The sequence below is a fragment of the Caretta caretta genome, chromosome 7 (genome assembly GCF_965140235.1).
Source record: "Caretta caretta isolate rCarCar2 chromosome 7, rCarCar1.hap1, whole genome shotgun sequence".
Taxonomy (NCBI): domain Eukaryota; kingdom Metazoa; phylum Chordata; order Testudines; family Cheloniidae; genus Caretta; species Caretta caretta.
In genome coordinates this window covers 1150701-1177446 of record NC_134212.1, presented here as the reverse complement: position 1 = coordinate 1177446, position 26746 = coordinate 1150701, and the positions used below count along the sequence as shown (strand labels likewise).

The window sequence follows — 26746 nt, the reverse complement described above, 5'->3', positions numbered from 1 at the left end:
GGGGAGGGGGGCCTGGGGGTGGAGCGTGGGGGAGGTCTTGCTGGAGGAGGCTGAGCAGGAACAGGCCTGGGGGTGGGGCAGGGCCATGGTCCCGGTGCCACAGGCCCCCCTCCCACTTCCAGGGGGCTTCTGCTGGCACTCACGCCCAGCCTCCCCAGTGCAGGAGTCCCAGGCCACCCCTGAATTGACCCCTGCCCAAAACACTCCAACCAGGGGTCACCCAATGACATAGGCAGCAGGTTGAAACAAACACAAGGCAGTGCTTCTTCGCACACCGCCCGCCCAGCCAGTCTGCGGAGGGCGCCACAGTCTCCAGGCCAGGGGGTGCGAAGGCCAAAAGTGTAACTGGGTTCAAAAAACCAACTAGATCAGTTCTGGAGGATGGGTCGGTGATGTTATTGACTTGAACTGGGACCATATAGAACATCGTTGCAACCCAGGTCCCGTAGTGGCACTAAATCTTGTATAAAGGGGGTCAACTAAGGTGTCTCAGACAAGGTGCTGGTTTGCTGGTTAGGATGATGCTGTCTGTGTGCGTCTATCGTTTTGTAGTTAAAGTTATGAATATTGGCTCTGTCCTGTCTGTATTTCAAACCTGTGCTCTGCTTCTGGGGGACACCCCAGACACGTTGGGGTCAGCTCTGCCTAGCCTGCTGGACGGCCCATTAGGGACCATCAGCGACACAACTGACCCAGTGAGAGAAGGCAGACGCGCCTGGGGACTCGGCCAGGCGTGCAGGGACCTGCCTAGGGACCGAACTCTGAGGTGTTTCCAGGCCATGGATGGGCAGCTTGTCCTTGGGACACAGAAAGCAGAGACCACACGGCAAGAGACTTTCAAAAGCTGCTGCAGCTCCTCCAGCTGGTCTTCAGTCCTGCTTCTGGCCTCTGGAGGGACTTGGCGACCCTGAAGCTTTGACCCAAGGACTGAAAGACCCATCCCAGCTGGGGATGTTCTCCAGAGACTGGATTGGAACCTGCCGTTTATTCCATCGCTGCTGCAAGCCTGACCCAAGAACTTGGCCGTCACTGGACGTCATTGATTCCATTGAACCCGTTCTAGCTCTCGTCTCTGTCTTTTCCGTTTATGAACAAACCTTTAGATTTTAGACTCCAAAGGATCGGCAGCAGCGTGATCTGTGGGTAAGATCTGATTTGTGTATTGACCGGGGTCTGGGGCTTGGTCCTTTGGGATCGAGAGAACTGTTTTTCTTTTACTGGGGTATTGGTTTTCACAACCATCTGTCCCCATAACGAGTGGCCCTGGTGGGGATACTGGGAAACTGGAGTGTCTAAGGGAATTGCTCGTGTGACTTGGGGTTAGCCAGTGGGGTGAGACTAAAGTCTGCTCTGTTTGGCTGGTTTGGTTTGCCTTGGTGGGCACAGAAACCCCAGCCCTGGGCTGTAACTGCCCTGCTTTGAGCAGTTTGTCCTGAATTGGCACTCTCCGTTGGGTCCTGCCAGAACCAGCCTCATTACACGGTCCACCAATGGCTGTTAGCCAGGATGGGCAGGGACACAAGCCCGTGCCCTGGGTGTCCCTAAGCCTCCAACTGCCAGAAGCTGGGCATGGGCGACAGAATGGATCATTCGATAACTGCCCCGTTCTGTTCATTCCCTCTACAGCACCTGGCCATGCCAGAGCCAGGACACTGGCCCAGACGGACCACTGGTCTGACCCAGCATGGCCCTGCTGAGGTGAGTCTCAGCGCCCCAGCCAGGTGTGTGTGTGTGTGTGTGGGGGGGTGTCAGGGATTGTTGGTTCCTGGGGGGGATTGCTGGCTCTTGGGGGGGCGGGTGTCAGGGATTGCTGGCTCCTGGGGGGACGAGGGGGGGCACCCCAGCCAGGTGTGTGTGGGGGGTGTCAGGGATTGCTGTTTTCTGGGGGGACAAGGGGGGGCACCCCAGCCAGGTGTGTGTGGGGGGGTGTCAGGGATTGCTGTTTCCTGGGGGGACGAGGGGGGGCACCCCAGCCAGGTGTGTGTGTGTGTGTGGGGGGGGGGTGTCAGGGATTGCTGTTTCCTGGGGGGGATTGCTGGCTCTTGGGGGGGCGGGTGTCAGGGATTGCTGGCTCCTGGGGGGACGAGGGGGGGCACCCCAGCCAGGTGTGTGTGTGTGTGGGGGGGTGTCAGGGATTGTTGGTTCCTGGGGGGGATTGCTGGCTCTTGGGGGGGCGGGTGTCAGGGATTGCTGGCTCCTGGGGCGAGGACGGGGGGCACCCCAGCCAGGTGTGTGTGGGGGGTGTCAGGGACTGCTGTTTCCTGGGGAGACAAGGGGGGGCACCCCAGCCAGATGTGTGTGTGTGGGGGGGTGTCAGGGACTGCTGTTTCCTGGGGCGATGAAGGGGGGCTGCCCAGCCTGCCCCCCCCCAAGCCTCCAGCTGTTCAGCGGGGGCAGGATGAGAGGGTCAGTGTCTGTCCCAGCAGCGGGGGCCTCTCCAGCCCGGGGCCAGCCCCCGCCCTCACTTCACCCGGGTTGGCGCGGCTGGCGGCTGCCGTGGCCGCGGGGGGAGCAGCGGGCGAGCGTCCGAGGCGCGTCTAGTCTCCCCGCAGGGGCTGGATGGGCCGCGCCGGCCGCGGGCTGCGCCCCCGCATTCGGCCGCGGCTCCGGAGCTCGGCGCAGCGCCCGGCGCGGGCAGGGTTAAGGCGCGGGGTGTTTCCCGGCGCTCAGCCGCGCCGCGCCGCGCGGGGAGCCGGAGCCGGAGCCGAGCCCAGGACAGCCGCGGCGGACCCGCGCCCCGGAGGTGAGAGTCTCCCTGCGCCGGTCCGCGGGGCCGCTTCGTGTGCAGCCGGGCCGGACCGCTGCTCCCCGCCCCGGGACCCCCAGCCCCTCCGGGCTGCCGGGACACCCCCCCCGCGCGTCCCCCCCCCCAGGTCCTCGGGCGTCCCCCCTCGGGCTGCCGGGACCCTCCTGCGCGTCCCCCCCCAGCTCCCGGGGTCCCCCCTCGGGCTGCCGGGACACCCCCCCCGCGCGTCCCCCCCCCAGGTCCTCGGGCGTCCCCCCTCGGGCTGCCGGGACACCCCCCCGCGCGTCCCCCCCCAGGTCCTCGGGCGTCCCCCCTCGGGCTGCCGGGACCCTCCTGCGCGTCCCCCCCCCAGCTCCCGGGGTCCCCCCTCGGGCTGCCGGGACACCCCCCCCGCGCGTCCCCCCCCCCAGGTCCTCGGGCGTCCCCCCTCGGGCTGCCGGGACACCCCCCCGCGCGTCCCCCCCCAGGTCCTCGGGCGTCCCCCCTCGGGCTGCCGGGACCCTCCTGCGCGTCCCCTCCCCAGCTCCCGGGGTCCCCCCCCCGCCTCCCCCGGGCTGCCAGGACACCGTCCCCGCCCCCGGGCTGCGGACTCCGGGAAAGTTTCTGCCCCGGCCCCGCCGGTGCCGTGAGCCAGAGGGAGCCCGAGGCGCCCGGCGGTGCGAACCGCTCCGCAGCGGGGCCGGCTGGGCAGGACGCGGGTCCCGGGGGCTTGGCCGGAGCCAGCTGCTCTGAGCGGCTCCCACGGGCCGGGCGGGCTCCCCCGCGGGTGGCGGCCCCAGGGCGGGCCTGGGCTTCGGTTCAGATCACCCCGTCTGGGGTGTGCGCGCCCTGCCCCCCACCCAGTGCCCTGCCCACTAGCTGCTGGGGGGGGTCTCTGCCCCGCCCCGGCCCCCTCTCCAGCCCCCTGCCCCAGCCCCTGCTACCCCGCGCCCTGCCCCCCACCCCCCCAGCGCCCTGCAGGGCTCAGCCCAGGAGCTGCGAGCGGGTCCGAGCCGTGGCGGGCGATCCCAGGGCCTGGTGCAGCGCGGCCCGTTGGCTGTGCCCCGCGGAGGGCAGCGCACGCGGGGAATGGGAAGATGCAGCCCCCGCCCGGCGGAGCAGGGAGCCCAGGGGGGCACCAAGTACCGGGTCGGAAGCTGGCTGAGCCCCCGCGCGCTCAGTGCATGGTCAGCGGCCTGGTTCCGCCCCCAACTGCCCATCCCACGCCTGTCAGCTGGGTCAGAGCCTGGGGCTGGGGTGTCTCTGGCTCGAGCTCGGCCTGGGAGGGGCTGCTGGAGGGGGGGGTGTCTCTGGCTTGAGCTCGGCCTGGGAGGGGCTGCTGGAGGGGGGGGTGTCTCTGGCTCGAGCTCGGCCTGGGAGGGGCTGCGGAGGGGGGGGGGTGTCTCTGGCTCGAGCTCGGCTTGGGAGGGGCTGCTGGGGGGGGTGTCTCTGGCTGTAGCTTGGCCTGGACGGGGCTGCGGGGGGGGGTGTGTCTCTGGCTTAAGCTCGGCCTGGGAGGGGCTGCGGAGGGGGGGGTGTCACGGAGTCCCTGGGCGATGCTCTGGAACTGCTCCCCATGAAGTCAGTCAGGACTCTGGGGTAGTCGCCTTTCTGTGAGCAGCCTGTCTTCAGGACACACAGCTCACACAGCTTCCACCTTCCTGGGTCTGACCTCGGAGCATTCAGCATCCTCTGCCCCTCCGTGCGCTTTCCCCCAGCGAGTCCGCTCAGGCGGGGCTCCTGGGGAAGCCAGAGGGTCCTGCACCCCAACTTCGCAGTCAGACGGGACTCTCAGCCAGCCAGTAAAACAGAAGGTTTATTAGACGACAGGAACATGGTCTAAAACAGAGCTTGCAGGTGCAGAGAACGGGACCCCTCAGCTGGGTCCATTCTGGGGGGCAGTGAGCCAGACAACCACGTCTGCACTTCACTCCATGTCCCAGCCAGCCCCAAACTGAAAACCCCTCCAGCCCCTCCTCCTCTGGGCTTTGTTCCTTTCCCGGGCCAGGTGGTCACCTGATTCCTTTGTTCTCCAACCCTTCAGCTCTCACCTTGCAGGGGGGGAAGGGCCCAGGCCATCAGTTGCCAGGAAACAGGGTGTCGGCCATTCTCTGTGTCCAGATCCCTGCACACACCTGCCCTCTAGGGCTCTGCAATGATCATACACCCTTACCCCACCACCTAGATACTTAAGAACTGCATAGGGGAAACTGAGGCACCCCCACACTATTCAGAGGAAACATTAAGAACAGGCCCACTTCGTCACATCTCTCCCCCCTTCGAGATCGAACTGAGCGGGGTCACTTTACCCGGTGACCTGGGGAAGTTTGAAGCCACCAATGTTCCCATGGATGCCCCAGCATCTCTCCCGTTCCTTGGTAGGAGTTACACCAGGCCCTTCCAGTTTCACGCCCTCCCTTAGGTCGGGGGTGGTCGATAGCACTAGCAGGCTGCATGTGGGAAGGTTTCTGCAGCCCATGCCCTTTGGCCACCCCAAAACCCCAGGGGGTCAAACTGGGATTGGGTTTTCTCCCAGAGCTCCAGTCTGGAGGGCTGCAATTCGGGCTCTCTTGGTTAAGGGCCCCCATCTTGACCTGGGCCACATACTGTTCACTTACAGAACTAGCATGGAGACATCCCTTTCCCAACAACCTTGTCTCCCCAACAAGCTGGCCAAACACAGCCACTTGGTTATAGGACGGTATACCTTTCTTAATAGCTTTCACTCCATCTGAGACCTTCTCAAAGCTCTCCACACTGGATCTTTCAACAGGAAAGTCAGTGGATCCATTCACAACAGAAAATTTCTGGCTGTTAGGAACTGAAACTTTCTTGATTAAATCACTTTCACACCCTTCAGTGGCAGTAAACTGCTTGCAAAGACTCCATGAGGATTCCTTTCCCGAGGGCTTTTCTATGCAACAATTCACCCCCTCCCAGAAATTCTGCTCTTACCCTCTTTACCTAGGGCTTGCTCTAGGGGAACACTTTCCTGAGCAACTACAGACTCTTTCTGGGTCTCCCTTACATCCAGAATCACCTCTGGCCCATCAGGCGGATTCCTACACAATCCCCTTTCATGCAAACTTACAGACTTCCTAGATAAAAGGTTAGAAGCATTCTCCTTCCCTTTGCCACACACAAGTTCAGGAATCTTTTCCTTCTTGCTACAGGTTTCCACACCCTCAGTAGGTTCCACAATCACATCACCTTCCTGCTCTCCTTGTGCCCTGGCTAGGATCTCACCCTGATTAGACAGAGTTGCTACACCCTTTCCAACAACACACTAGCAACAGGCAAAATACAAGCACCAGAATTGTCTGGTCTCGGGGATTTTACATAGACCCTAACTGGATGCGACCTAGTTACAGGGCCATTCTCCCGAGCAGACAGAAACTTAGGACCCTTCCCTTCCTGGGCTTTAGCTGAATCCAGAACCAGCTCTGAGACAACTGCATGACCCTCAACCATCACAGGCTGAAAGGCCCCTTCTGTCTGCTCCACAGACCAAGAAGAGCCGGACACACTTTCTCCTTTACCAGACACACAGGTTGGGATCTCATTCCCTTTGTCCCAGCACACAAGGCTGGTCACAGACAACTGCTTGGAGATCAGGGTAGCTCCCTCCATAGGCAAGTCAATACCCCTGACAGACAGAGACCCATTTCCTTCACTGTCCCAATTCTCCACCCAGCTAACAGGTAAGGTCCAGGGACTCTCATCTTCCACTCTCCTCGCCTTCCCACCCTGCTGACTGGACACAGCCATCAGCTCACAAGGCTGCCTAGGCTCATCCAAACTTCCCTTACCAAGCACCTTGCCACTCCCCACAGATCCCCTGCCCTGCCTGTGTCTCCCCCCACTCAGCTGGGGTCTCAGCTCCCACTGTGCTCAGCACTGCCCTTGCTGTCCCAGTGGGGGCAGGCCACTGCTTTCCTCACTGCATCAGAGCCAGCGAGAGTCCCCAGTCTGGTGTGCAAGGGGGCAGGGAGCATCTCTCTGTCCCACCGAGTCCCAGGGGTCTGGTTACAGGCAGGCAGGTAGCCTGAGCCTAGCGGCTCCTCCCTGCTGCCAGCCAGGTCATCTGCATTTTCACTGACCATTTCCCTCTCCACCGATTGGTTCCCTGGATTCAAATTCAAACCCTCGGCAGTTACAGGAGCAGGGCCTGGATCCTGTCCCAAAGAGACACAGTCACCCCACAACAGGGTCTCGCAGCTGGTGTCCTGGGGCACCCCAACGGCCAGCCAGCCCCACCCCTCCTGGGTCTGCACAGGGATCTGGGCCATAGGCAGGGCGAGGGGCTTCGTCCCTGGGACCCTCACCCAGCTCACACAGGCCCTCAGCCTCTGAGGCTGCACCACCCAGGGTCTGACACCAGTTCTCTCTGTCCCAGGATCTCGCCACCCCAGGAATGTCTCCCCATTGACCATCCCCTTCCGCTCCCACTGGAGGTCCGAGGGGCCTGACCCCAGGGAACTCCACACAGACATATAGGTTGGGGTCAGGAGTGGGAGCCTGTCCACCTCCCCACCCATCTGGCTGATGGAGTCTGTGGCCTTGGGACCCAGCAAGGGAGCTAGACACCGGGGTTTTCCGCAGGGTCCCCCTGGTTCAGATCTCCAGCCTGCTCAAAGGCAGTGAGGTGGGCATCCACACCCCCCCCCTTAACTAGGGGCAGCAATTTAGTCTCGAGGTTCCCTGCGGAACTGGCCCCCCGGGATCTATCCCCACTCACCCCGGGGAGGTCCCCTCGGCCTCTCCGCCCCACCACCTCCAGTTCATCCTGCTGCTGCTTCTGCAGCTCTTTCTCGGGCTCTTGCTGTCTCCCACGGTCCTCTTGCTCTCTCAGACTCCGCTCCAATCCCGTCCATCTCGATCCCCCGATGGGGAACCCGATCGTGAAGACCCCCGTCTGGTCGGGGACAGGAGTCTTGGCGATGCCTGGCTCCCGCTCCAGCTGCTCCCAGATCCTGCTATAGCCCCAGTTGGGGTCAGGAATCTGTTCCTTAGAGCGATCATCCTCCTCCAGCTGCACGATTAACTCTGCTTTGGTGAACTTTCCAACGCTCAACCCTCTCTTTCTGCACAGGGTTACAATGTCCTTCTTAAGGAGACGGTGACAGGCCATCACTCCGCTCCTCCCAAGTTGTTGTGGACTCACAGGCCCGTGTGCTCTCAGCTCCCCACGGTTTCCAGGGAGAACCCCTAGTGTGCCAGCCCTTCTCGAGGTCACCACCTCTTTGCCAGGGTCGAGCTGCAGACTCCTCCGCCCCTTGGACTGCTCGCTGCAGTCCCCAGGGGAACCCTGTTACTGCACAATCCTTCTCGCTGGTCACACACTCCCAGGGGTTAACCGCCCCCCGAAACCGCTCCTCTCTGAGCCTTCAGCAGGCCTGGTCCTCGGCAATCCCCCTTCGTGTTACTGCTCCCCAGTCACTTACTGCAGGAAGCACCATCCACGGGGTGCAGTACATCCCACCGCTGCCACCAGTTGTCACGGAGTCCCTGGGCGATGCTCTGGAACTGCTCCCCATGAAGTCAGTCAGGACTCTGGGGTAGTCGCCTTTCTGTGAGCAGCCTGTCTTCAGGACACACAGCTCACACAGCTTCCACCTTCCTGGGTCTGACCTCGGAGCATTCAGCATCCTCTGCCCCTCCGTGCGCTTTCCCCCAGCGAGTCCGCTCAGGCGGGGCTCCTGGGGAAGCCAGAGGGTCCTGCACCCCAACTTCGCAGTCAGACGTGACTCTCAGCCAGCCAGTAAAACAGAAGGTTTATTAGACGACAGGAACATGGTCTAAAACAGAGCTTGCAGGTGCAGAGAACGGGACCCCTCAGCTGGGTCCATTCTGGGGGGCAGTGAGCCAGACAACCACGTCTGCACTTCACTCCATGTCCCAGCCAGCCCCAAACTGAAAACCCCTCCAGCCCCTCCTCCTCTGGGCTTTGTTCCTTTCCCGGGCCAGGTGGTCACCTGATTCCTTTGTTCTCCAACCCTTCAGCTCTCACCTTGCAGGGGGGGAAGGGCCCAGGCCATCAGTTGCCAGGAAACAGGGTGTCGGCCATTCTCTGTGTCCAGATCCCTGCACACACCTGCCCTCTAGGGCTCTGCAATGATCATACACCCTTACCCCACCACCTAGATACTTAAGAACTGCATAGGGGAAACTGAGGCACCCCCACACTATTCAGAGGAAACATTAAGAACAGGCCCACTTCGTCACAGGGGGTGTCTCTGGCTCGAGCTCGGCCTGGGAGGGGCTGCGGAGGGGGGGGTGTCTCTGGCTCGAGCTCGGCTTGGGAGGGGCTGCTGGGGGGGGTCTCTGGCTGTAGCTTGGCCTGGACGGGGCTGCGGGGGGTCTCTGGCTGTAGCTTGGCCTGGGGCAGCGGGGGCTGCTGTGGGGGTCTCTAGTACTAGGCTCGGGCGGGGAGGTGTCTCTGGCCTGCTCTGCAGATGGCAGGAGCCTGGCTGGGTGCTCACAGCACGTCTCCTGGCCGTACAGCTGTGCATCCCGAGAAGCGGGGCCAGCTCCACCCAGGGCAGCCAGGGCCGTGCAGCTGAAGTTGTTTTCCAGCCACCTGGGTGGGCTGCACTGTCCGGCTGGGATTTGGCGCCCCCGGCAGTGCGGTGTTACCCGTGCGGCTGGCAGCGCGGCTCTGACGCCCCCGGGTGCAGCTGTGTCTCTGGCCGGCTGGGCCCAGGGCTTGGGGGGTGAAATGAGAACACGCCTCTTGCGGAGCCTGGGCTCTGCCCTGACTTGGCTCCAGGAGCTAGCGCCTGCCGCTTTGCCTGGCAGGATGCGGCAGGCAGCCCTTGTGCTCAGCGCCCAGTGGGCTCCTGGGGGAGAGGTGCTGTGTTCCATGGGAGCAGGTGCCTGCCCCAGCCTGGCACAGGTTTCAAGCTGCCGTTGCTGTGCCGGGGGAGCTTTGGGGCAATCCCTGGCAATGGGAGGTGCTGACTCTGCTGCTGGGGGTGCCTTGCTGTTTCCATCCCCCTTTGACATCTTCCCTACGGCGGCCTGCAGCAGCCTGGCTTCCCAGGCATGGGTTCCTCGCCGGGTGCACTGGAGGGAGCCCAGAGCTGAGACCTCAGCAGGGACCCGCCTGCCGGACTTTATGGATCTCTGCGGATGATGCAGCTCTCGGCCATGAAGCTGTTCAAGGGGAAGATAAGTGAGCTGGGAACTCCTTGCTGTGGCAAGTCTCTGACCGGGGCCTGGGTGTCCATTACAGGCTCATGATGGCACTGGGGGCAGGCCTGGAGACCTCCCCAAAGGAGCAAGACACCCGCCCGCCGCTCACTAGGTTGCTGTGGGGGAATCCAGCTGCTGGCTCCCCAGGAGTTTGAAACATCCGGAGTCTGAACAGAGGCCCAGGCACTTCCTGTCTTGGGTCCTGCATCCCCCTCCTGGGGCGGATCCTCTGTGTAGTGCCCTGTGCTGAGAGTTTACCCCATGCCGTCCCTGCCCAGTCCCTGGAGCCAGGGCTGACTCCAACATGCAGTCCCTGTGGCAAGCTAACGCTTCAAGGGCCATGTGGCAGGTGCAGCATTAAACACACGCTTTGCACAGACTCTTTCCTGAGTCCTGTGAGAAATGCAGAGCTCTGCATAAACCCGACATGCTGTTCCCTGCCTCAGTTTCCTCACAATTCCAGGGCACTGTCTGGGCTGGGGTCAGGTCCTCTGGAGACACCCAGAGTCCTGCTCCAGTGTCTGGCTTGTGCTCTCTCCCTAGGTCAGCTTGCTTCCTCTGAACTTGCTCCTGCCCAAACTTCCAGGCTCTGGGGGTTCCCAGGGGGCAAAGGCAGCTGGGACTCCCGGCCCTGGCTGGGCCTGGCAGGCAGCTGCTCAGAGAGCTGTTTGTGCCAGCGTTGTCGGATCGCCTCTCTGCTCCCCGCCTCTACCAGATGCATTTTCTGCAGCGGATGGTCCAGAGCCTGGCCCCCTCACGTGCCTTCTCCCCCTTCAGGCAGGAGCTGGTGGAGGGAAGAGGAGCTGCAGAAACTCCAGTCTGAGCAGGGCCAGACCTGAGGCACAAACCACGCACCAGGCAGGAGTGTCCAGCTGCCACAGCAGAGCCCTGCTCCAGAACCGCTGCACCTGTCTGGCTGGGCCAGGGAAACTGACCCGCGAGCGGCTGAGTCTGGGGTGTGTCCTGCCTGTTACTGTAAGACGATGCTAGCGGCTCTGAGTGGGAATCGACCTCTCCCCGCCCTGGGGATCCGTCCCACCGGAGCCAGTGGCCGCCGGGCACTACCGGCCTGGGCCCCCTCCCACAGGGCTTGAGGTGGAATTGCCCTCACAGGAGCATTGCTGCAGCTGTTGGCTGTGGGTGGAGCTGTCTGCCCAGAGCAGAGCCCTGAGGATGCCCCGCTGGGAGGGGGAGCCTCGGTGAGAGGTGCTGCAATGGCTCCCCCCTGAGGTACCATGCCGGTTCCCGCTATGGCAGCCGCCACTGCCAGGTCTTTCTTCTGGGAGGTCTTCCCTCCCATGCCCACCTGCCGGGTGTACTGCAGCCCTGCGTACCAGGACGGGCACCTCTTCGTGGCGGGGGGCTGTGGCCAGGCGGGGCTGCCCCTGGACACCGTGGAGATGCTGGATGTGCTTTCCCAGAAGTGGACGGTGCTCCCTCCACTCCTCACACCCCGGGCCGGGGCGGCTGCTGTGGCCGTGGGGAAGCAGGTCCTGGTGATGGGGGGCATGGATTCCAGACAGAGCCCCCTGGCCTCCGTCGAAGTCTTCAACACAGATGAGGGCAAGTGGGAGAAGGCGGCGGCCCTGGCCCAGCCATCCATGGGCGTCTCTGCCATCGAGAGAGGTGAGCTGGGCGGGCGTATGTCACTGCCTATTTGAATGAAAATGCCCCTTAACTGCTTCTGGGCACCCAGGCCCCTACCCTTTCCCCTGGAGCCTTGGGCATTTGCCTCTGCCCTCCTGCCCACCCCGGGCTCCTGGCTCTCCCCTCCCACTGCTTCGGCCTCATTCCCATCCCCGGCTGCAGGCCTGAAGGGCAGGGGGCCGTGGCCCCACCGCGGTGGGTGCGGCAGGCAGAGCTGCAGCTCTGAACCGCTGGGGTGTGGCGGGCGGCTCAGCATGTGGCTGGGCCAAGGCAGGGGTCACAGAGCCACGCTGGGTCGGTGCGTGCCAGACAGGTGTCTGTTCTGGGTGCTGGAAGCAGGGGTGTCCGTACCTGCTCCCCAGGCCTGCACCCTGAGCCCGCCCGTCACACAGACCTAGGGGGGGCTGTGCTATGCAGAGCATCCTGGGGAGCCTGTCCCCAAAAGATGGGTGGTCAGGGAGGCCCCGGCCTGCTGCGAGAGCCCTGGGATAGGGCAGTGTCCATGCTCACCTCTGGCCCAGTGGCACAGATGGGAACCAGCAGGCCTGTGCCCCCGGAAGGGAGCCGGTGTCAGGCCGTTCTCGTGGCAGTGGTGCTACCTGACCCCACGTGCCGGGGTGCTTGGCCTCCACCAGGATCCCTGTGGTGATGTGTGCATGCCAGGAGCAGCTCCCTTCCTGCGTGCAGGGCCCTCCGCCCCGCTGCAGCCCCCTGTGCCTTTGCCTGGGCAGGGCAGCAAGAGGTGGGGTTACAGAGCTGCCCTCACGGGCACCGGGTGAGCAAAGCAGCCAGGGCATGTGGTTGCGAGCGGCTGGGCCCTTAGCCCAGTAGATGCTGCCAAAGGTCCCAGGCCTGAATCCTGGGCTTTCCTAGGATCTGGGGCTAAGGGTGGGAGCGGCACTCCCAAGGGTGCCCTGGCCGATCCCCCGCCGCCGAGGCACCCCACAGTGCATGCAGCAGGCTTGGGCAGAGTCTTTGGGCTCGGCGGGTTCCCTCTGGCTGGGCTTCTCCCGGAGGCCCATTGCTGCGGGCCCTGGACGGGACATGCCAGGAGCGGCCTCGGCAGGGCCCGAGAGAGAGCGCGCGTGTGCTGCAGATGCCCCCCGGCCCCCGCCATCATCTCGCTGCACAGATGCGCCCCCCCGTAGTCTCTCTGCCCCCCCATCCTCTCTCGGAGCCTGACCACGGGGCTCATCCCATGGAGGGGGGAGCCGGCGCTCCGGCTGGCGGGGGTTGTGGTTGCGTGAAGCGGGCAGAATGGGGTTTGCCAGGTGCACATGCTGTAAAGTTGCTGACTTGTGGGGGGCTCAGGTCACAAGTGCAGTGAGGGGTGTAGTCTTGGGCTTTCAGTTCAGCACCATCTCCCCCTGTTCCCCCAGCCTCATGCAGCTGCTGCCCCAGAGCTCGGCATGGCCAGTACAACGCTGACACAAGCCAAGCCTAACTCGGTGCTGGGGGTCGGACCCGCACCCAACAGACAAGGGGGAGGCTGCTTTCCTTGTGGAAGTTTCCAGCCTGACCCAGCTCAGTCAGTGCTGCCGACACCGGTTCCCCCCTGTGTGGATTGCAGTAGGCGATCCCCTGATCCTGCCACGCACAGCCCCAGGCCAGGCTGGCTCCTCTCTGTGGCTAACTGAGAAAGCCATGTTGGCAAATTGTTGGGGGTGCTCTCCCCAGGCAGTCGGGGCTGGCCCCCGGGGGGGGGGGGGGAGGGTGCTCTCCCCGGGCAGTCGGGGCTGAGCGGGGGGGGCACAGGCGGGTCCTGGAGCCCGAGGTGGCCCCAGAGTCTGGGCTGCTGCATGTTCCTGCTCTTAGCTGATGAGAGCTGCCCGGCATTTTCCAGCTGGCCCCGCTGCCAGGGCAGCGTCCAGAGGGAGCCTGGCCCAGACTGGCAGCCCCTCCATGTGACCTGGGGCACGGCCCTTTGCCTGGCTGGGCTGCCCCTCCCCGCCGCTGGGGACTGGCCCAGCCAGGGGCGGGCGTGAGGGTCTGCAGCAATGGGGCACCCTCCAAACGTAGGCTGAGCCCCTCCGAGGGGTGGTGGCTTCTCCTGAGCTGCTTGCCTGGGGCACCCCAGGGACCTCGGGGGTGAGGAGAGGCTGTTGGCTGGGGCCTGTGGGGCAGGCCTGCAGCCCCTGCTCCCTGGGCCCTGCCCGCTGTGGCTTCGCATGGCAGCCAGAGCAGGGCGGGGGAAGCAGCCTTCGGGCAGATGGCTGGGTTGCCATGGCGTCTCCAGGGAGACGCGCCAGGGAGTATAATTAGCTGCCAGGCCCCGGGTCTGGGCTATTTTCAGTGTGTCCGGGGGAGCGGGTGCTGGGGCCGGGCGGGAACCAGCCAGGCTGCAGGTGCCAGGGCCCAGCCCGCTGCCCGCCCCGTGCGGTGCCATCCCCGGGGCTGGCAGGGGCCCCCGCTGCAGGCCCGGGCGCTGGAGGGTGGGGGGAGGCGTGGGGCACTCGCCCCATCAGTGCCCTGGGACAGGCCAGAGCCAGGGTCCGGGACATGGGGTGAGGGGAATTCAGGGGGACTGCAGCTCCCACCCCACAGGCGGGCTCCCCACTGTGCCGGCCCCGGCCCCTGCACCAGCCACCCTTTCCCCACCCGGCACGACCCCCCCCCCCCCACTGACCCCATCCCCCCCGGCACCGACCCTGTCCCCCTGCACCCTCCCCCCACTGACCCCATCCTCCCCCCCTGCGTCCTCCCCCCCGGCACCGACCCTGTCCCCCTGCGCCCTCCCCCCGCTGACCCCATCCTCCCCCCCGGCACCGACCCTCCTGCCCTGTGCCCTCCCCCCGCTGACCCCATCACCCCCGGCACCGACCCTGTCCCCCTGCGCCCTCCCCCCGCTGACCCCATCCTCCCCCCCGGCACCGACCCTCCTGCCCTGTGCCCTCCCCCCGCTGACCCCATCCCCCACCCGGCGCCGACCCTCCCGCCCTGTGCCGTCCCCCCACTGACACCCATCCCCCCCCGACACCGACCCTCCTGCCCTGCGCCCTCCCCCCGCTGACCCCATCCCCCCCCCCCGGCACCGACCCTCCTGCCCTGTGCCGTCCCCCCCGACCCCCATCCCTTCCCCCCCGGCACCGACCCTGTCCCCCTGCATCCTCCCCCCACTGACCCCATCCTCCCCCCCTGCGTCCTCCCCCCCGGCACCGACCCTGTCCCCCTGCGCCCTCCCCCCACTGACCCCATCCTTCCCCCAGGCCCCAACCCTCCCCCCCTGCGTCCTCCTCCCCCTGCACTGACCCTGTCCCCCTGTGCTGTCCCCCTTCCTCCCCGGTTTAAGGCCTGCCGTGGATTCGTGGGTTTGCTGCCCCTGGCCGTCCTGTGCCATCGTGCCCCCCTGCCACGGGCACAAGAGCTGCCTCCTGTGCTCCTGGTTGGAGCTGCCCCACCGGGTCCTGGGCTCTGAACCGTGCCCCACTGCTGGTGGCTGGGGCTGCGTGGCTCCGCCAGGCCCAGCACTCTGGGGGGACGTGGGCAGCAGAGCTCAGTGAGCCAGGGCTCCTCAGTCGGCCGCTCACCCCCATCCCCCACCAGCTCCCCGCCGGCTCCCCCGCTCTCTGACGGCCCCCCCATCCTCCGCTGGCTCCCCCATCCCCTGCTGGCTCCCCTGCTCTCTCACAGCCCCCCAACCGCGCCAGCTCCCCGCCGGCTCCCCCCAACCCCTGCCGGCTCCCCCGCTCTCTCACGCCCCAACCATCCCCCACTCTTTTGCCCCTACCCGGTCCTTGCTTTCCCCCCATCATGTCCCCTCCTCTCTTGCAGCTGGTTTGGTCTATGCTCTTGGGGGCATGGGCGCAGACACCTCTCCTCAGGCACTAGTGCGGGTCTATGAGCCAGCGACCGCCCACTGGCAGCTTCTGCCCTCCATGCCCACCCCCTGCTATGGGGCATCTGCCTTCCTGCAGGGCAACAAGATCTTCCTCCTGGGTAAGTGGCACCGTCTGGCATGGGGACAGTGGGTGAGATGGAGGGTGCATGGGTGCAGCATTTCCCCTGCTGGGAGCCCGCCACAGCCTGTGTCCTGCCCCGCTGCCCACAGCGCCCCCTGCTGGGAGCCCCCCACAGCTAGCGCCCTGCCCTGCCCCCACAGCGCCCCCTGCTGGGAGCCCCCCACAGCTAGCACCCTGCCCTTCCCCCCCAGAGTGCCCCCCCCAGCCTGGGTCCTGCCCCGCTGCCCACAGCGCCTCCTGCTGGGAGCCTCCCGCAGCCAGCACCCTGCCCCGTCCCCACAGCGCTCCCTGCTGGGAGCCCCCCACAGCTAGCGCCCTGCTCTGCCCCCACAGCGCTCCCTGCTGGGAGCCCCCCACAGCTTGTGCCCTGCTCTGCCCCCACAGCGCCCCCTGCTGGGAGAGGCTGGGGCTGGAGCAGCTGCAGGGGAGTGGTACAGCTCCAGACTCCCAACTGGACTGGGGCAAAATCTCTCCTCATCCCAGGGCTTCGCCGGGCCCTGCCTGTGGGGCGTCTCTTTGTTCACAGCCCCCGTGCCCCAGAAGCCAGCTTGGCTCTTGGCTGCTCTGCTGCAGAAACATTAATAACCTTTAATAAACATGCAAATGAGCCTGGCGAATCTCTTTCCAGATTCTGGCTCTGGGTGCCCAGGATGTCCCGCAGAGACCTGCCCCCCGCCCCGCCCCCCCACTGGGCACAATCCACAGCCCATGCTCTGCAGAGCACATGCAGCCTGGTGTTGACCCCCATCCCTTGTGACAGGGCGATGTGGGGGTGGGGGTGAAGGCCTTGGCAGCCCAGACCCCTCTCAGCATCTCCTCCCCCCACAGGCGGGAGGCAGGGCAAGCTGCCTGTCACTGCCTTCGAGGCCTTCGACCTGGAGACAAGGAGCTGGACACGCTATCCCAGCATCCCCAGCCGGCGGGCCTTTGCCAGCTGCGCCATGGCCGACGGCTGCTTCTTCAGCCTCGGGGGCCTGCAGCAACCGGGACCCCACAACTTCTACTCCCGGCCCCACTTTGTCAACACGGTGGAGATGTTTGAGCCGGAGCAGGGTGAGCTGGCATGAGGATCTTGTGCAGCATGGGCGCCCCGTGTGCCTGGCCAGCTGGGGTGCAGAGAGAGGTGCCCCTAGCCGGGTACCCAGAGAGTTGGAGGGTCCCTCCGACCCAGCTCTGCGCTTAGCTTCCTTGTTCTGTACATGTCCTGTGACCCGGGGCGGGGTGCAGAAGGAGCCTGGCTCCAACTCCTGGATTTTGGGGCTTTGAACCTCTGCCTCTGGCCCCACGGCTGAGGCACTGCCCTGGGCCGGGAGGCAGGAACGGCAGGTGGAAATCCCCTCCCAAAGCCCGTCCTCCACTCCCACCCTGTCCCCGTCTATGCGCCTGGCTGCTCTCGCGCCTGGCTGCTCTCTCCCCTGGTAGCAGCGTGGGGGCCCTGCCCCAGCTGTCTCATGCCTGGGGAGGGGGCGGAGGTCCCACTCCTGTGCGCAGAGTTACCACGGGCGAGTCTCCGGAGGCGTCTGGCCCGGCTCCATCCCTGCTTTCAGACCCATCAGGGAGGCGCGCGGGGAAGGGCCGGCAGAGGGGAAGGTGCCCAGCACCCAGTGAGGCTCTTCTCCCACCCGCTGCAGCAGGACGAGCCTGACCTGCCTCTTTCCTGCAGGGGCCTGGAGCAAGCTGGGCCGCGCCGTGCGCATGCGGGAGAAGAGAGCTGACTTTGTGGCAGGCTGCCTCGGCGGGCGAGTGGTGGTGGCCGGAGGCCTCGGTAACGTGGTGGGAGGGACGGGGGGGGGTCATGCTTGTGCTCGGGACTTGCTGGAGGGTGTAGCCACTGGCAGGGCTGAGCCAAGTGGCAGCCTCTCGGGGAGGGAGCTGTGAGACAGACCTGCCCCTCCCAGGTCCATGTCAGGGGCCGTGCCATCTCGCACACACTGCTCTGTCAGTGGAGCTGAGTGGCTGGCCCTTCCCCTTCCTCCTGCCACAGGGCACCGAGTTCGAGGGGTTTCTCTGCGGGGCTGAGAGCACTGTGAATCCTGGGTCCCAGTCTCTCCTCTGGCTCCAGGCCTTGTTCCCCCCCGCAGCCCCTGCTCCACCAGCCTCTATTGGAGGCACTGGGATCATCTTGTCGTCGTGCTACCCATGGGCAGGGTTCCCTCAGGGGCCCCTCCCTGGCCATTCTGGCCCCCCGTGCAGTCAGACTGGAGATGGGCCAGATCCCCAGTTGGGGAGGGTGAGGAAGAGCAGGGACGGGGCCCGACTTTTGCTTCTGTATAAACGTTGGTGCCTTATTAGGTCTCACTAGCTGGCACCCGCTCACGGTGTGGCATCCATCGAGGTGTTCCCCTCACTTCTGTGCCCAGCTGTGGTGACCTCCAGGAAGGCACATGCCCGCTGGATCCGAAGCTGCTGCAGGGCCAAGGGAGCGCCACACCGCCAGCTGTGCTGTCCTGATTATTCACCTCCCCGGGGTGGGCCAGGCCTGGGGAAAGTTAGACAGGGATGGAGACATGGGGGGAGCCCTGCAGGCAGCAGCGCCCCATGTGGGATGTGTCACGAAGCAGGAAGTGGGGAGGACTGACTTGGGAATGTGGCGGGGGGGGTTTACTGGGACTGTCTGCATGGGGGATGGGATCGCAGGGGGTGGCTTCGCTGGAGGAACAATACCTGAGCCCAGGAGGGGGGTTGGGGGTGTGGTGACACCTTTTCACCAGGAAGCTGGACAAAGGCTGGAGGAGGAGCCGGGGGGGGGGGGGGGGGGCTGGGGGAGTCGGCTGGAGGGGGTTTTGAGTTTGGAAGTGGACTGGAGAAACAGAAGGAGCCCCAGGACTGGGGTCTTAGCTCCCTGCCCCCCCCACCCCTGATGGACCTAATTGAGGGGCTCCTGTTGTCTGTACCTACAAGCTCTAATTTAAACTGTGTTCCTGTTGTCCAATAAACCTTCCGTTTTGCTGGCTGGCTAAAAGTCGCAGTAAATCGCAACACGTGGGGGGTGCAGGGCCCTGACTCCCCCACACTCTGTAACGGGATGCGAGGCCAGCGCAGAAGTACACCGGCATGTCTCCCGCAGCTGGGCTGGCTGGTTGGGATGGTGCCTCGGAGCCACAGCATTGTCCGATGGGGATGCTGAGCTCCGGATCTCTGAGGAGACTTTACCTGGCTGGTGAGCAGTCAGCAGCCTGGAGCTGAGTGCTGGGTGCCAGCTGAGGAAGGCAGGCTTTGCCTTTCCAGCAAAGTGAAATCACTGGCAGATGCTGGCTGCAGCTATCGTGGGCTGCTGTTCGTGGGAGGGCGCTGTTCCCGCTCTCCAGGGAGTGCCTGGTGTAGGGGGGATACAGCAGCATAGTTGGATAGGGGCACTGTTCAGCTACTCTCTGCAGGCCTGTGTCTAGGAGGAACACCTAGTTGTTCCTGGTCCCTGCCCCTCTCGGCTCGGAGAACTGGAACAGGGCAGGGGAGGAGCGCGCTGGTGTGGGGCAGATGGGTGCTCCCTGGCTCTCCCAGCAAGGGTCTGTTAACTTGGGGAAAGCAAACAGCTGAATTTCTACAACGTGCTGCAGCAGACACAGGGCAGAGCTGCTCTTTGTGGGCAGCCCAGGTGCCTTGTAGTGTCCTGCGATGACTATAAGGTGTATAGAAAGCTGGCTAGATCGTCTGGCTCAACGGGTAGTGATCAATGGCTCCATGGCTAGTTGGCAGCCGGTATCAAACGGAGTGCCCCAAGAGTCGGTCCTGGGGCCGGTTTTGTTCAATATCTTCATAAATGATCTGGAGGATGGTGTGGATTGCACTCTCAGCAAATTTGCGGATGATACTAAACTAGGAGGAGAGGTAGATACGCTGGAGGGTAGGGATAGGCTACAGAGGGCCCTAGACAAATTGGAGGATTGGGCCAAAAGAAATCTGATGAGGTTCAACAAGGACAAGTGCAGAGTCCTGCACTTAGGACGGAAGAATCCAATGCACTGCTACAGACTAGAGACCGAATGGCTAGGCAGCAGTTCTGCAGAAAAGGACCTAGGGGTGACAGTGGACGAGAAGCTGGATATGAGGATGTGATGATGTGACTCAGCAGGGAGGGGGGAGTGTTGACCTGGGAATGTGCCCTGGGGATGGGAGACCTGAGAGCCTGTCGCCTGAGCCAGGAGGGGGAGGGGGAGGTAACACCTCTGCCCAGGAATGTGAACAGAGGCTGCAGCAGGGAACATGCTGGGTGAGTTGAGTGGGCAGTTTGGGGCTGGGGAGAGGAACACAGGGAACCCCAGGGCTGGGGTCTAAGCTCCCTCTCCTTCTCCTCCTGCTCATGTTGACGTTGTTTCTCCTTCTCCTCCTGCTCATGTTGACGTTGTTTCTCCTCATGTTGACGTTGTTTTTCATGATCCTCCAGCTCCCTCATTTTCATCTCCCTCTCCCATTCCAGCCGCCTCCGCTCCAGGGATGGGGAGCTCCGCCGGGAGGATCCCCTGCTGGGTGCTGGGGTCAGGGTGCCCTCGGTATTCGCTGGGCTTCCCCCAACCCCTCCCCCAGACATAGGTAGGAAGGGTCTCGGGATGTCCTCGGCAGCAGTCTGACCCCTCCCAGCCCGGTCAGGCCCCGGGGCCCACGCTGCGTCTGCCGGGCGGCTCCCCTCAGGGACAGGGATCGGGTCATCCAAGCAATCCCTCTCCTCCAACTGGGCAATCAGCTGTTCCTTGGTGGACCTCCCGATGCGCAGCCCCCTCTGCCTGCACAGCTCCACCAGGTCGCTCTTAAGGCGTTTAGCGTACATCTCCCTGCTGGCCACTCGCAGGCCGGGCAGCTTTCCACGGTTTCCAGGAAAAGCCCTTAGTGTGCCAGTCCTTCTTGAGGTCACCACCTCTTTGCCAGGGTCGAGCTGCAGACTCCTCCGCCCCTGGGACCGCTCGCTGCAATCCCCCGGGGGACCCTGTTACTGCAAAAGTCTTTCTCTCTGGTCACACATTCCCAGGGGTTAACCGCCCCCCGAAACCGTCTCTCTCTGAATCTTCAGCACGCCTGGTCCCCGTCAATTCCCCTTCGTTTTACTGTTCCCCAGTCACTTACTGCAGGAAGCACTGTTCACGGGGTGCAGTAGATCCCACCGCTGCCACCAGTTGTCACGGAGTGTGGGGGAGTCCAGGCCCTGCACCCCTCTTCCTGGGATCCACTGAGACTCTCAGCCAGCCAGTAAAACAGAAGGTTTATTGGACAACAGGACCACAGTCCACAACAGAGCTTGTGGGTACAACCAGGACCCCTCAATCACGTCCTTCTGGGGGAGCAGGGAGCTTAGACCCCAGCCCTGGGGTTCCCTGCGTTCCTCTCCCCAGCCCCAAACTGCCCACTCAACTCACCCAGCATGTTCCCTGCTGCAGCCTCTGTTCACATTCCTGGGCAGAGGTGTTACCTCCCCCTCCCCCTCCTGGCTCAGGTGACAGGCTCTCAGGTCTCCCATCCCCAGGGCACATTCCCAGGTCAACACTCCCCCCTCCCTGCTGAGTCACATCGTCACAGAGTCAACAGTGTGCCCTTGTTGCCAAGAATGGCATTTTGGGGTGTATAAGTAGGGGCATTGCCAGCAGATCGAGGGACGTGATCGTTCCCCTCTATTCGACATTGGTGAGGCCTCATCTGGAGTACTGTATCCAGTTTTGGGCCCCACACTACAGGAAGGATGTGGATAAATTGGAGAGAGTCCAGCAACACATGATTTATGAAGAGAGACTGAGGGAACTGGGATTATTTAGTTTGCGGAAGAGAAGAATGAGGGGGGATTTGATAGCTGCTTTCAACTACCTGAAAGGGGGTTCCAAAGAGGATGGATCTAGACTATTCTCAGTGGTAGCAGATGACAGGACAAGGAGTAATGGTCTCAAGTTGCAGTGGGGGAGGTTTAGGTTGGATATTAGGAAAAACTTTTTCATTAGGAGGGTGGTGAAACACTGGAATGCGTTACCTAGGGAGGGGGTGGAATCTCCTTCCTTTTGAGGTTTTTAAGGTCAGGCTTGACAAAGCCCTGGCTGGGATGATTAATTGGGGATTGGTCCTGCTTTGAGCAGAGGGTTGGACTAGATACCTCCTGAGGTTCCTTCCAGCCCTGATAGTCTCGGATTCTCTGATTCTCCTGCTCTGTGATGTGTGGCACAGCCAGAGCCATTCCTATTCAGTGGGAACAATGAGCTCTGCAAATGGACAGAAAAATCGATTTGGTTCCATTCCTGGCTCTTTTGTGCCGGGTTAGTTACCCGCGCAGTGTGGGGGCTGGGAGACGGGCAGCAGCGCGGCGGGACTCGGATCTACAGGCAGCTTGTGAAAGCTTTTCATCTCCCACTTGTTCACAGCTCAGCACCCCGCACAGCGTGTGAGAGTGACGGGCACGGTGGGGAGCAGTACTTCGTCGCAGTCTCCTCTTGTGCCCCTCTCGCAGCTGTGCAAAGCACTAGTGTGAACGCTGTGTAAGGGACAGAATTCACCTCAGGAAATACACCACCTTAACTCTGCCCTCTGTGCTCATCTGCAGAGCTCCCTGCCAGACCTCTGTCCTCCCGCGATCTCAGTCCCACAATGCTGGCGGACGGGGAGTTGGGGGCAAGGCCCTGTGATAGCGCACATCCTCAGAGTCCTAAGGTGTTCATGGAGTGGATGGTGCGGGGGGCCCGCGGTACAGCGCGATCCCTCGGCCCTGTGGCGATGGCTGAGGGGATGGTGCGGGGGGCCCGCGGTACAGCGCGATCCCTCGGCCCTGTGGGGATGGCTGAGGGGATGGTGCGGGGGGCCCGCGGTTTCAGCGCGATCCCTCGGCCCTGTGGCGATGGCTGAGGGGATGGTGCGGGGGGCCCGCGGTACAGCGCGATCCCTCGGCCCTGTGGCGATGGCTGAAGGGATGGTGCGGGGGGCCCGCGGTACAGCGCGATCCCTCGGCTCTGTGGGGATGGCTGAGGGGATGGTGCGGGGGGCCCGCGGTACAGCGCGATCCCTCGGCCCTGTGGGGATGGCTGTGGGGATGGTGCGGGGGGCCCGCGGTACAGCGCGATCCCTCGGCCCTGTGGGGATGGTGCGGGGGGCCCGCGGTACAGCGCGATCCCTCGGCCCTGTGGGGATGGCTGTGGGGATGGTGCGGGGGGCCCGCGGTACAGCGCGATCCCTCGGCCCTGTGGGGATGGCTGTGGGGATGGTGCGGGGGGCCCGCGGTACAGCGCGATCCCTCGGCCCTGTGGCGATGGCTGAGGGGATGGTGCGGGGGGCCCGCGGTACAGCGCGATCCCTCGGCCCCGTGGCGATGGCTGAGGGGATGGTGCGGGGGGCCCGCGGTACAGCGCGATCCCTCGGCCCTGTGGCGATGGCTGAGGGGATGGTGCGGGGGGCCCGCGGTACAGCGCGATCCCTCGGCCCTGTGGGGATGGCTGAGGGGATGGTGCGGGGGGCCCGCGGTTTCAGCGCGATCCCTCGGCCCTGTGGCGATGGCTGAGGGGATGGTGCGGGGGGCCCGCGGTACAGCGCGATCCCTCGGCCCTGTGGGGATGGCTGTGGGGATGGTGCGGGGGGCCCGCGCTACAGCGCGATCCCTCGGCCCTGTGGCGATGGCTGAGGGGATGGTGCGGGGGGCCCGCGGTACAGCGCGATCCCTCGGCCCTGTGGCGATGGCTGAGGGGATGGTGCGGGGGGCCCGCGGTACAGCGCGATCCCTCGGCCCTGTGGGGATGGCTGAGGGGATGGTGCGGGGGGCCCGCGGTTTCAGCGCGATCCCTCGGCCCTGTGGTGATGGCTGAGGGGATGGTGCGGGGGGCCCGCGGTACAGTGCGATCCCTCGGCCCTGTGGCGATGGCTGAAGGGATGGTGCGGGGGGCCCGCGGTACAGCGCGATCCCTCGGCCCTGTGGGGATGGCTGTGGGGATGGTGCGGGGGGCCCGCGGTACAGCGCGATCCCTCGGCCCTGTGGCGATGGCTGAGGGGATGGTGCGGGGGGCCCGCGGTACAGCGCGATCCCTCGGCCCTGTGGCGATGGCTGAGGGGATGGTGCGGGGGGCCCGCGGTACAGCGCGATCCCTCGGCCCTGTGGCGATGGCTGAGGGGATGGTGCGGGGGGCCCGCGGTACAGCGCGATCCCTCGGCTCTGTGGGGATGGCTGAAGGGATGGTGCGGGGGGCCCGCGGTACAGCGCGATCCCTCGGCCCTGTGGCGATGGCTGAGGGGATGGTGCGGGGGGCCCGCGGTACAGCGCGATCCCTCGGCCCTGTGGCGATGGCTGAGGGGATGGTGCGGGGGGCCCGCGGTACAGCGCGATCCCTCGGCTCTGTGGGGATGGCTGAAGGGATGGTGCGGGGGGCCCGCGGTACAGCGCGATCCCTCGGCCCTGTGGCGATGGCTGAGGGGATGGTGCGGGGGGCCCGCGGTACAGCGCGATCCCTCGGCCCTGTGGCGATGGCTGAGGGGATGGTGCGGGGGGCCCGCGGCACAGCGCGATCCCTCGGCCCTGTGGGGATGGCTGAGGGGATGGTGCGGGGGGCCCGCGGTACAGAGCGATCCCTCGGCCCTGTGGCGATGGCTGAGGGGATGGCGCGGGCAGGGACCAGCTGTGGCATTCAATTTTAAGAACATGGAACATGAACTGGTAGGGACCCGCAGGGCTCTGATCCCTGCCCTCACATCCCAAGCCGCCCTGTCAGACAATCTCACGCAAATGTGTCCAGTTATCTCTTAAAACTAGTTACGTTGTTTCATAGAATATCAGGGTTGGAAGGGACCTCAGGAGGTATCTAGTCCAACCCCCTGCTCAAAGCAGGACCAGTCCCCAATTAACTCATCCCAGCCAGGGCTTTGTCAAGCCTGACCTTAAAAATATCTAAGGAAGGAGATTCCACCACCTCCCTAGGTAACGCATTCCAGTGTTTCACCACCCTCCTAGTGAAAAAGTTTTTCCTAATATCCAACCTATACCTCCCCCACTGCAACTTGAGACCATTACTCCCCGTTCTGTCATCTGATACCATTGAGAACAGTCTAGAACCATCCTCTCTGGAACCCCCTTTCAGGTAGTTGAAAGCAGCTATCAAATCCCCCCTCATTCTTCTCTTCCGCAGACTAAACAATCCCAGTTCCCTCAGCCTCTCTTCATAAGTCATGTGTTCCAGTCCCCGAATCGTTTTTGTTGCCCTCCGCTGGACTCTTTCCAGTTTTTCCACATCCTTCTTGTAGTGTGGGGCCCAAAACTGGACACAGTACTCCAGATGAGGCCTCACCAGTGTCAAATAGAGGGGAACGATCACGTCCCTCGATCTGCTGGCAGTGCTCCTACGTATACATCCCAAAATGTCATTGGCCTTCTTGGCAACAAGGGCACACTGTTGACTCATACCCAGCTTCTCGTCCACTGTAACCCCTAGGTCCTTTTCTGCCGAACTGCTGCTGAGCCACTTGGTCCCTAGTCTGTAGCAGTGCATGGGATTCTTCCGTCCTAAGTGCAGGACCCTGCACTTCTCCTTGTTGAACCTCATCAGATTTCTTTTGGCCCAATCCTCCGATTTGTCTAGGTCCCTCTGTATCCTATCCCTACCCTCCAGCGTATCTACCACTCCAACTGGGTGGCTGTCCCAAAGCCGCCCCCTCTAATGGATATAGCCTTCCAGTGACCACCCTGACATATTCCTGGCCAGTTTGTCCCCTTGGTTCTTGGGCCAACTTTGTCCTTGAGCTTTAATAGCTCTATGTCCTCCCTGGTGGGTCTCTAGCTCTGAGCTCCCCTCTCGGTCTTCTCACTGCTGGGCCAAAAAGCTAAGCTGTCCCTGTCTCCTCTCATGAGATGCTCCCCATTCTTCTGCACCGGATCCAGTTTAAGTTCCTCTTTCCTGACCGCAGGTGCCCAGAGCTGCACACAGCATCCCAGCGGAGGGCTAGCCTGTGCCTTGCCCAACGGCACTCAGACTTCTCTGTCTTCACAGCTGAGGCTTGCCTTTTTCACAGTCATGTCCCACTGGTGTCTCTTAACCTGTGACTGACCCACACCCAGGGCTCTCTCCTCTGTTGCTGCCCATTGATGGTTTAATGTCTCATCTCTTGCAGGGAACCAGTCATTCCCCCTGGGCTCAGTGGAAGGATTTAGCATACCAAGGAAGAAGTGGGAGCTGCTGCCCCCCATGCCCACTGGTCGTTGCTCCTGCTCCAGCTACCAGGCCCCAAGCCTGCTGTTTGTGATCGGAGGGGTGGCGCAGGGCCCCAGCGGCGCAGTCGAGGCTCTCTGCCTGCGGGAAGGGGCCTGAAGGGAGCCCCCGGCAGAAGGATCCCACCAACAGAGCTGAGGGCAAAGTGCCTGAAGCTGGCGACGGGCGCCATGCAGAGCAAACTCTTTGGAGCTGGTGTGTAGCTCGTAGTTACTGACTCGGGGCACCAAAGCAGTGACGTCGTCTTTTGCTCGTTAGGCTTTCAGAAGCTGAAATTAGTTTTCTAGTGTAGCTCAGAGATGGGAGCAGTCAGTCTGTGCTTGGGGGACAGGAGAGAACCAGGGCAGGGCAAGCCGCAGAGGAGTCTGGAAGGAGTGTCAATGCCAGGGGATGGGGTGGCGCCCCAGAGTAGCTGAAGGGACTTCGCGATCCTGGGGAATCCAAAGCTGGCTCTCCGGTGTCAGGTCCTGTTGCGAACACTGCACTTCAGGGGTGGGGGCAGCCTGCAGGACAGCCACCGCCTTGTTCATGGAGCTCCAGGGTTCATCTGTCTGCCCCTCAGCAGTCTCTTGGGAGGAGAGCCAGCCCCTGGGTGGGGGAGCTGGTTTGAGCTGCCTGTTGTCCAGTGTGAATGTCTGTGCTGTCTTTGTGCAGATGTGTCTTATGGCTGCGCAGTGAGGAGCACCGGTGACTCGCGGGAGGCCAGAGGAGAGCAGGGAGTGCTGTATTGTTGTAGCCCTGGTCTGTGTCCCATGTAGCACATATGGTGCCCTGTAGCTCAGTGCCTAGGAGGTGCTGTAGCCCCTCAAATAAATGAAACAAGTGGAATGTGACTCTTGGTAAAGCCGTGTCCATCAAGGTCTCTCCTGCTGCTTGATCTGACAGTGCCGGAGTTCGCAGGGCAAAGTGCCTCTGCTTGTTCCTGGAGGCGCCCCTGGAAGCCACTCAGGGTCAAGCCCTCAGTGAGAGTGAAGGGGCGTCCGTTCTCCCCTGCTCCAAGGAGGTTTGAGACCGTTACTGAGAGGGGACCAGGCCCTGAGATTCCACCACAAGGAACAGGCAGTTCAGAA

The 26746-nt window shown here is 63.4% G+C and overlaps 1 protein-coding gene across 5 annotated transcripts; it reads left to right on the top strand.

Moving 5' to 3' along the window:
- The first annotated feature begins 574 nt into the window (after window positions 1–574).
- KLHDC8B (kelch domain containing 8B) lies at window positions 575–26509 on the top strand. 5 transcript variants are annotated; one of them, XM_048856482.2, is made up of 7 exons: window positions 575–1143; window positions 1627–1698; window positions 10697–11545; window positions 15338–15502; window positions 16354–16578; window positions 17189–17290; window positions 25579–26509. In XM_048856482.2, exons 3-7 carry the CDS (start codon window positions 11155–11157, stop codon window positions 25773–25775), a joined length of 1080 nt encoding a protein of 359 aa, XP_048712439.1. In that variant the 5' UTR covers window positions 575–1143; window positions 1627–1698; window positions 10697–11154; the 3' UTR covers window positions 25776–26509. The 5 variants fall into 5 exon arrangements, 4 of the variants coding, with proteins under 4 accessions (XP_048712439.1, XP_074986271.1, XP_048712440.1 ...); XR_012669168.1 differs by lacking the exons at window positions 575–1143; window positions 1627–1698 and adding an exon at window positions 2651–2743 and having other exon boundaries at window positions 25579–25871; window positions 26331–26509; XM_048856483.2 differs by lacking the exons at window positions 575–1143; window positions 1627–1698 and adding an exon at window positions 2651–2743.
- Window positions 26510–26746: the final 237 nt, after the last annotated feature.

Coding starts and splice junctions, on each gene's coding strand:
- KLHDC8B (XM_048856482.2), top strand. CDS start 11,155: ATGCCGGTTCCCGCTATGGCAGCCGCCACTGCCAGGTCTTTCTTCTGG. Junction 15,503..16,353: donor CAACAAGATCTTCCTCCTGG/GTAAGTGGCACC, acceptor CTCCCCCCACAG/GCGGGAGGCAGGGCAAGCTG. Junction 16,579..17,188: donor GATGTTTGAGCCGGAGCAGG/GTGAGCTGGCAT, acceptor TCTTTCCTGCAG/GGGCCTGGAGCAAGCTGGGC.